The sequence below is a fragment of the Leiobunum rupestre genome, chromosome 2 (assembly GCF_980474605.1).
Source record: "Leiobunum rupestre chromosome 2, qqLeiRupe1.1.hap1, whole genome shotgun sequence".
Taxonomy (NCBI): Eukaryota; Metazoa; Arthropoda; class Arachnida; order Opiliones; family Sclerosomatidae; genus Leiobunum; species Leiobunum rupestre.
Genome location: NC_143385.1, coordinates 90,050,963 through 90,060,490, shown reverse-complemented (window position 1 = coordinate 90,060,490; position 9,528 = coordinate 90,050,963). Strand labels below are relative to the sequence as shown.

Sequence of the window (9,528 nt, the reverse complement as noted above, 5' to 3'; positions counted from 1 at the left end):
GGTTAAGCCTAGCCTTTTGAAAACCTTTCATTCAAATGTACCCCTTTTGTGGGAGACGTGCACGAGCTTTATAATGACGTAGTCAAGGGTTAAAATATTCAGATAAGACTAACCCATTTCTATATATGAAGGAATAATTGGAATGTGCGACACAATTTTGGATAAGAAACAAATCATCAATTCGTTTCAAGAAAACAAGCTAATGTTATCCACCTTAAACATATAGTAAACAAGTTCGCTAAAGCGATAATATAATTTCGTTTACCTCTTGGTCTATTTGTAATAACTGGCTGCATAAATCCCTTGCTTGAACTAAATTTTGGATGACACTGTTCAATATGAACCATTTCCTTTATAAACTTTGCTGTTATGGGGGATATCATTAGCCAGCGAGGCTAATACCCGAGCCCCAAGTCAGCTAGCGACTTTTTATCGCGTTTTGTAGGGGAAATGCTACCAGGAAATGGGCTCCAACCATCTCTCCTACAAGCTCACGAATCTGTAGGCATACCGGGCCAACTATTTAAAAATTTTGAAGTAATACGTTAGTATCAAAAGTGACTTAACGTAAGCACAGGGGTGAAGTAACCCTTTCGGTGCCTCTAGGCACCAAAACAATTTCCGCTTCTTGGCATTGTCAGCTAAGTAGTGGCCAGCCAAGTAAAGCACTGTGGGGGTTAATCAGAGACACAGAATTTTGGCTCCCGTAGGAAAATTTCGCCCTAGGCACGTGCCTACATTGCCTAATGGTTAATACGCCCCTGCGTAAGAATAATAAGTTCAATAATTAAAAGATGGTTTAGTACGCTAAGCCAACCGTTGCACTCTCTTATAAATTTCGTTTTTCCCACCTACGTGCTAAACGAAATTAAACCAGACGGCCCAGGCCGTAATATTAGTTCCACATCAGTTTATTCGAGTGGGCAAACCCATACACCCTAAGTAGACACAGGTAGGCAAACTAATACAAAAGCTGTTGAGGCTACGTGATTTCTTATCGTTTGATATATAATTTACCATCTTAAGATAAAGAGTGGATGCCGCCCACCATCAGGAGACCCGGGTGGGAAACCTGATATAAAAGCTTTTGAGCCCATGTGATTTCCTATTGTTTGATATATAATTTACCATCATATGTTAAAGAGTGGGCACCGCCCACCCTCAGGATACGCGGGTGGGCAAACCAATACAAAAGTTGTTGAGGCCATGTGATTTCCTATCGCTAGATATATAAAATACCATCCTAAGTTGAAGGATTAAAACTTGGGCGCCACCCACCCTCAGTATACGCGGGTGGGCACAGCAATACAAAAACTGTTGAGGCCATGTGATTTACTATCGTTTGATATATAATTTACCATCCTATGTTAAAGAGTGGCCACCGCCCACCCTCAGGATACCCGGGTGGTCAAACCAAATTAACCAATACAAAAGCTGTTGAGGCCATGTGATTTCCTATCGTTAGATAGACGGAAAGTATCAAAGGTGAAATAGGTAAGCAAAACACGACGAACATAATTCTTTTAAATTATTGAAATTAATGGAAATATGATTTAAAGAAGTTCTTAAACTGGGATTAAAATGGGTTTATTTTAGGAAACATTTGGGTAGTTAAGGCACCAAAAGTCATGTAAATTCGCAAATTCATAAAAAAAAATACCCATGAATTTATTAACTTTTTTTTTTAGATCACCCTCCCTTTAAGGGGGTTGGTCGGAAGGGGCGGAAATTAACGGCACTGCGTGCGCGTCAAAGAGTTCTATCGAATGAGACCAACTTGTTTTTTTCGGTCTCACTCCCTTTAAGGGGGTTGGTCCAAGGGGCGGAAATTAACGGCACTGCGCGTTCTATCGTTTGATATAAAAAGTACCATCCTAAGTTAAAGAGTTGACTTTTACGTATTGTTATTAAAGGGGAGGTCGAAATTGTGCCCCTTGTTTACCTGACAGACCTGAAACGGTCCATCGGTAAAATTTGTGTAGCCACCATAATTCAAACTGCCCGCCACGCCCGTGTCACCCTTCGTGTAAATCCACTGGGTTGGGTGGGGGGAGGCGAAGTTTGAGGTTCACTTGACCTTAAACGCCGTAAATATACGTAAAATAACGACAATTGCGACAACTTAACTTGCCAAATACAAACTATAAAAGTTTTCAAGGCTAAAAGTCCAAGCATGAAATTTAGAGAGGACGGCGTATCTCGCTTGGTAAAGGCGTCGGTTTTGGAGATTACGCGGCCAGCAGCTATCTGGTTTCGAATCCCGGTGTCGCCAACAATATAATTTATAGAAATTATTTTTCGCAGCTCCATCTACCGTGTTGGCGCATTTCCACGATGCCGACGCCAAAAAAACAACACTTAACGACAATCCGTCCATAGCAATAGTCCCACTTAGATATATATAACTTGATGTGGAACTAAAAAGACATCCCTTAACAGTTAGAAATGGAAAGCCCTACACCAGCATACTTAGGAAAATCGTCATTGAATAAAACCAAATACAAAAATACTCGATTTGTTGATTGAACTGAATAAATCCCGAAATATTCCTGAGTACCCAGGGTCAAAATCTGAAGTAGCTAGTGAAACGTGGAGAAACGTTGTAGGGGAAAAGGTGTAATCCCTCGCTATTGTCCGAGGAAAGGTTCAATTGTCAGAATCTTTAATTGTAGAATTTATTATTCAGTGTTAGTGTATAAATTCCCCCCCCCCCCTCGCTTATTAGAGCCATCAAATGCTGGAGAAACTTTACTGTCGGAACTGATCCCATGGAAAATAGCCAGAAATAATTTTGGTCAAAGAGTGTATAGTTTATGTTGAAATCCCCCACTTATTTTGAATAAGAGTAAAAATAACAGTACAGTCGTGGTGGCCTAACCATCGCGAGAGTAAAGTAGAACTCACCCCCTCGCTTTATAGCAAAGAATGGTTGATAATTTCCGCCCATTTTTGTCCGTTTTGTCGTTTAATGTATAGTGTTTTTTATATTTAGTGTTAAATAAAGATTTTGTGAATTCGAATAACTCTTTCTTATGTAACCTCCTCTTTCTTATGTAACCCCCTCTCTCGGATTTGATTCACCCCACAAAAGGCCACGACTCGCACTGTGTCGCCATCTCCCTTCGCCTTGGGGAATTAATATCTTTGAGCAAGGTTCAGAATAGTTTCAGGACCGTACTCGTTATCCCAACCGATCCCATACGCGTTGAGGAATTATCGCAACAGTTATAAAATGGGAAGCACTACACCCGAATACCCATGAATATCGCAATTGAATAAAACTTATTCAAAACACACTCGATTTGTTTATTGAACTGATATTGACTGCCTTTTGATTGACATGATGGTGTATTCGTTCGTGATTCCTGATGAAACTTCACTTCACACTTATCTCGTGTGCCGGTTGCTGCTTTTTATTTCACGTATTTGGACCTTTATCACGTTGCGTGTGTTTCGAAAAATTCGTGTCATTCGAAAAGTAATTTCAACATGGCCATTTGGTCCTCACATTGACCTCTTTACCCAGTTCGGCATATCGAATTCGCTAACGAAAACTCCGGCAGCGCCCCCTATCCACACTGCGTGTAACTGTATAGTGGTGATCAGCATTCAGTAAATAGTGGTGTGCTACTGATGAGATGGTATTATATACGTTTTAACAGCGAATTAGTGTTTTCTTGGTAAGTAGGATTGAATGTCAAGTTTAAAGACATAATGTTTGGTTCTAATTATATACTGTCATTAAGATTTGAAGTCCTTTTGGATTTACTTAAAACATTGTGAGAGTAGGCCTTGGAGCAATATTGTCTCAAAAAGGTATGCTAACATTTAATTGGTATTCTATTATATTATCATATTTTAACCTTTATTTATTCCATAATAGTGAATCTCACCATGGTTCAAATTTGGAAATACATTGGGGAAAAGCCAAGAGCCTTAGAAGAAGGAGAACGGATGTTTAGAGAAAGCCCAAAAGGATCAAAATGGGATCAAAATGGAGGAAGTTGCCCGGGCCAATTTTTCGTGGCTTAAAAAAGTACAAGTATTGGAATATGGCCTCTTAATTAACTTAAATAATCAATTTCTAGCTTTTAGTCCAGATGGATTATACATGGAAAATGTAGAGATAAAATTACTCGAGATTAAGAAGAAAATATCAATTGAAGATGCTGTCGCTCAAAACAAATTTAACTCCTTGAAAATTGGAAAAGACGGAATTTAGTTACCAACTAACGATTGTAGAGGCTACTATGCACAAATTCAGCTTGGCCTTTGTGTTACACATAAAAACATGTTCATTTTTCTTGTATTCTCCCAAGGGCTATCTTTTAATTGATATTCAAAGAGACGAAGATTATTTGAAACAAAACATAGTCAAATTGTGCAATTTCTATTTCAAATTATATTTACCATTACTAGTCAAGAGTAAGTGATTTTTAAAACAAAAAAGTTCCTATTTTGTACTGTGCCAATTAGTATTATATATGAATTTGATCAATTAATGTTATAAATGAATTTTTACTTGAAGTCTTATTTATAATAAAAGATTTATAAACTTGTTTGATAAAAATTAATAAAATAATCATCATCGTCATTAAATAAGATTTAAACTTAGTCATCAAATTTATCATCTGCTAGAATTGGTTTTAGTAAATTTACTAATCCACATATGACCTTCAGAATTTCGTCACAGTAGGGAACTAAATCAAGGTCAAATTTATCATTTAAAATTTTAAATAATTTGATTCTTTGAATGGTTATCTCCACGTGAACACGAGCGGATGCAATTTTTTGATTTTTTACACTTTCTTCCTTACTAAACTGTTATTTTTCTCAAAAATGGATTGATGTGTAGAGCTATGCCATTGGCCGAACATTCATCTTCAATAAGGAAGCCTAAATTTAAGTTGAATGAGTTTTAAAATATTTTTTTAACATATTACACTTTTATGCATACCTTTGTCAACCATAATTCCATCAATAAATTGTTCACAAAGATTTATGACCCCACTCTCAATGGTGACTTCCTTGTCACTTACTTTTCCACCCCAGGGGTCGCTAACGAGCGTGATCATGCCAGAAGGTGAAATTCCAATGAGAATTTTTATTGTGTGAGTTCCTTTATAATGGCTGTAGGTTGCCACTCAGTCGTGAAATGTGTTGGGCTTCATCATAGGTACTTCTGAGCAGTCCAACACAATGCGAGTATTATTAAACTCTTTAAAACATTTAGGAAAGTTACTTCTGATATTTTCCATATCCGGCCAAAAGATAAATTTCTTCAAAACTTCAGCAAGGGCACAAAGGGTTCTTTTGAAATATGTTGAAACTGTTCGATTCGAAATGACAAATAATGAAGCCAAAGCGTCAAATGTCAAATTTGACTTAAGCTTCATTAGGGTTAACAACACCCTATCTTTTACAGGCATTAGAAAATTAGAGAGCTTGCTCTGGTTTTCAAGCCCTAAAACCTCACTTGAAAGGCTTTCAAATAGTTCTTTCCCAATGCCAGTAAGAGACACAAAATCAGCATTTTTCATTCCATTGCTTGAAATTCCAACTCTTGACCCAGCAAAATACTTTCCATGGTCCAAAGAAACTTGAACACCAATAGACGCATTCATTACTCTAGATGGTTTGTGAGATTGGTCCTTTCCTTGAGCTTCAGTTGTTACTTCAGATAGCATAGCTAAGTTTGATAATGACAAAACATTATCATCCGGAGCTGGTTCACTTGCGCTTTCAACAACTTTTGGAGCAATGGAATCTGTTATTGGTGATGTTGAACATAGAACTGCTTGATTTAAAATTAAATTTGTGTTATTATTCTATTTATTATTTCACAAAAGTTTACCATAAAATAAGAATACCTTTAGAACGCTTTACGTAACGTTGAGCTCGTTCTTTTAATCTAACTTCGGTTGATTCTTTAATTGGCTTACATGGCAATTTTTAGGAGGGAATGGCGTTACATTTCAAACGTCTTCTTACAGATCTACCATCTATTGATGAGTTTTTCGATTAATTTATTTAAAAAAAATTAATATTATTTGCATCTCACCATTTCTTTCCAAGAAGTCATCATCTGTAAAATGGGCGCTACAAATCTGAGCCCACTTACTAGGCCTTTTCCCCGACTTTATCTTTGTTAACCATACATTTAAAAGTTTCTTACAACTTGGGAATTTATTAAATGATAATCCTGGCTTTGGTTCTTCACTATTTTCTTCAGTTTTACGTTTTTTAAGCGCAGTATTATTGCAAAAAGGGACCGCACAACTTCTCCCACCTCTAGCGTTAATGTGAACCGCCATATTTCTTGGATTTGTTTTGATTTTGATCACCACTATACGCTGGAAAACCAAGCTGCAGGGGTAGCGACGGCAGCGCCACCTATACCCGTTTCGCTAGCGAATACTTTCGTGAATGTGGACCAATAATTGGATTTTAAGAACGCAGCGATAACCAATTGGGTCATCTCGAATTTCATTGGACAAGTGATGATGTTTTAATTGCACACGCCCACGGGGAATAACCAACAGCATATATATATATATAAATGACTGGAGTCCGTGTTAAATATTATATTTCGGATTTGATATCGTGTCTACAAGCACTTTCGTAGTATATCGCGATGAATTTTGTTCTTCTGAGCGCTGTTTTGCTGGGTTGCGTCATTGTAGGTAAAAGATTTTTCTTGCTTTTTCCTAGGGAATTATTAATACTCGTACTCGCTTTGCGGATTAAGTAGGTAAGCTCAAGGTATTTCGAGAAAATTAAAGAATCTATTCGAAAATAAAGTAAAATTTTCCGGTCCAGAAATTCCGCACTTCAACAAATCCCTGCACATCAGTCTTTTTCCGAACTGGTTATCAAAATAAAGCCATATTATTATTCCCACGTACCCTTCGTGTAATCACTACAAATCCCTCATACTATTCGCATATTCTCTACATATTCCAACATACTATTCACGTTATCTCTACAAAACCCACGTGCTCTGCGCGTAATCTCTACCTACCCTACGTACTATTCATGTAATCTCTACTTATCTAACGTACTATTCGCGTAATCATTACAAATCCCACGTAATATTCGCGTAATCACTACAAATCCCACGTACTATTCGCCTAATCACTACAAATCCCACGTACTATTCGCCTAATCACTACAAATCCCACGTTCTATTCGCGTAATCACTACAAATCCCACGTACTATTCGTTAATCACTACAAATCCAACGTACTATTCGCGTAATCACTACAAATCCCACGTACTATTCACTTAATCACTTAAATCCCACGTACTATTCGCTTAATCACTTAAATCCCATATTCTATTCGCGTAATCTCATGTTAACTCATGTTCTTTGCCTTTCATACTTTCTACTGAAAAATAGCATTTAAATATACATCAAAACGCTCCTGCTCAAATATATCAAATCAAAATAGACTTTTATATCATAATTTAAATGAATGTACTATTTGAGAAATTGAGAACGTTTCAAGCTTTAGGGACTTGGTGGTACGACGTTTTAGAACGTCACCCGTGCTTTTTGCCATAGATAAAAAATGTATACCAACATAGCATCCATGGCTTAACCTACGAAGTACGCCTTTTACCCTATATGATGGTCAGAATTGAAAATTAATGATTGCAACGGTAGCTTTAAAATGCACGTAAATTAACCAAGTGGGAGAACGCGATAAAAAATTAAAATTTGTTAAACTTGAATATAATTTGCCTAGCCAGTTGTTCCTCCCAACATGCACGGTTGCGTTAATATTTATTTATTATTTTCAAACGTCATTTTTTAGTCACTGATGTTAAATTCATTTTCATTGAACTTAATTTAAGAATAATATTTAATGGGTTTAAAGACTGGCGGAGGTTAACGGTAAATAGTGAGTAGGGAGATGTCCCCCTGGCGTGACACCATACTCCTACCCGGCCACCGGAATTAATGGATTCGCATTAACAATAGCTACACGACTCGGGATTAAGGTGGTGCCTTGGATTTTATCTTAGCCTAGCTGATTTACCGAAATGAATCAAATGTAAAAGAACAATTAAAATTTAAAAAATATTATTTTTTCATCAACCGCAACAGCCAACAGAGACCAAACCCACTCCCGAAAAACAAGAGGCTCGTGTAAGAAGGATCAAACCAACTACAGAATTAAGCAATAATCTTTTCTTTTAGTTGAACGTTAACGTTGTAAAGGTCGAGTTTTTTCCGACATCGTTTTAATCGGAAGTTTATGAAATACGAGGGAAGATAGGCCATTATGTATCTTCCACCTGACGATAAATTTACTTATTTATAAAATATATTTGATTGATGTTATAGTTTAAGATAATTAGTATTTAATGTTATTGAGCAGTCTCCGCACGATTTTCCATGAGAAAACTAATTTTGAAATAGTCAGTGGGAGCCGGCGAAGATGCATGTTTCAATCGAATAACATTAGACGCATAGGGAGGTGGATACTTCTTTCGTAAGAGATGTATTATATTCTTTTGTTATGATTGATATCTAATGTACCTCTAAATCCAATGTAAGAGATATTCGATTTCCCCCTCATAAAATCTGAGAGTGCCCCTAGAAAAATATCAGAGTAAGTAAACAAATTCTATAAAATATAGCCTATACACATCTATACACATCTATACACATATTCTATTTAGTTAAGTCCAACTATCCAAACTATATTATTTATTTTCGTGTTTTTCGCTTTACTATATTATTATTACTTCTACCATTTGAAGTTGAAAGTTTTAGCTGTAGTAGAGACAATAATATGGCAAGTAATAGGGTACAAATATTGATTGGACTATACTAAGGTTAATTTCCCGTATGTTCTGTAGTGTGGTCGTTTATTCAGTTTTACCCAAGTATACTAACTGCGGCTGATTTCACTCTATTCCCTCCGTGAAGTGACGTTTTAGGGTTCAAAATATTAGAAAGTTCTCAAGTGGCGTTATTCCTATTTCCCTCAAGCGGCGGTTTACGGAAGCTTTCCTGTGGAACGTGGTGAAGCAGACGCTTTTTTATCAATGTTGCCATGCATTTTTCGTTCCAAATTATTTATTTTACACTGAAAATTTATCGCAACCTTGTTAATAAGTCGCTGTAAAACAGGGCTGCCATACATGTTTGATAATTGAGAACGAAAAATGCATGGCAACCCGGTAAAATAGCGTCTGCTTTACCATGTTCCAAACGAAAACTTCCGAAAACCGCCGCTTGAGAGGAATAACGCCCAATACGGCATTTAGATTCGCTATCGACTTAGAATTACTTGTTTAATGTCATGCAAGTCCAGTTATGGATAAATTTGTGGTAAAAACACTAATAATTAAGGATCAACTAAGGTGATTGGAAATTCATCTTTGATGTACGTTTTATATAAATTTATTTTATATTTATTTAAACCACTAGTTCCAATGCCAAAGGCCAGTGTGACCCGTGTGGACCCTTAAGCTCATTATAAAGTAGTCTTAGCCTCTGAGGTCTTTGGAAACAAA

The 9,528-nt window shown here is 36.7% G+C and overlaps 1 protein-coding gene and 1 long non-coding RNA gene across 5 annotated transcripts; one reads left to right on the top strand and one right to left on the bottom strand.

Annotated features, from left to right (window-relative positions):
- The first annotated feature begins 3,572 nt into the window (after positions 1-3,572).
- LOC149960317 (uncharacterized) lies at positions 3,573-4,345 on the top strand. The gene is made up of 4 exons (XR_016478431.1): positions 3,573-3,680; positions 3,747-3,816; positions 3,884-4,036; positions 4,096-4,345. It is a non-coding gene; the product is annotated as an uncharacterized LOC149960317 (long non-coding RNA).
- Positions 4,346-4,638: 293 nt separating this feature from the next.
- Positions 4,639-6,421, bottom strand: LOC149960316 (uncharacterized). Of its 4 annotated transcripts, none has more exons than XM_090165225.1 (4): positions 6,062-6,421; positions 5,871-6,002; positions 4,958-5,794; positions 4,639-4,896 (listed from the first exon to the last, which is right to left on the bottom strand). In XM_090165225.1, exons 3-4 carry the CDS (start codon positions 5,073-5,075, stop codon positions 4,817-4,819), a joined length of 198 nt encoding a protein of 65 aa, XP_090021351.1. In that variant the 5' UTR covers positions 5,076-5,794; positions 5,871-6,002; positions 6,062-6,421; the 3' UTR covers positions 4,639-4,816. The 4 variants fall into 3 exon arrangements, 2 of the variants coding, with proteins under 2 accessions (XP_090021351.1, XP_090021353.1); XR_016478430.1 differs by having other exon boundaries at positions 4,958-5,797; XM_090165227.1 differs by lacking the exon at positions 5,871-6,002 and having other exon boundaries at positions 4,958-5,329; positions 6,176-6,190.
- Positions 6,422-9,528: the final 3,107 nt, after the last annotated feature.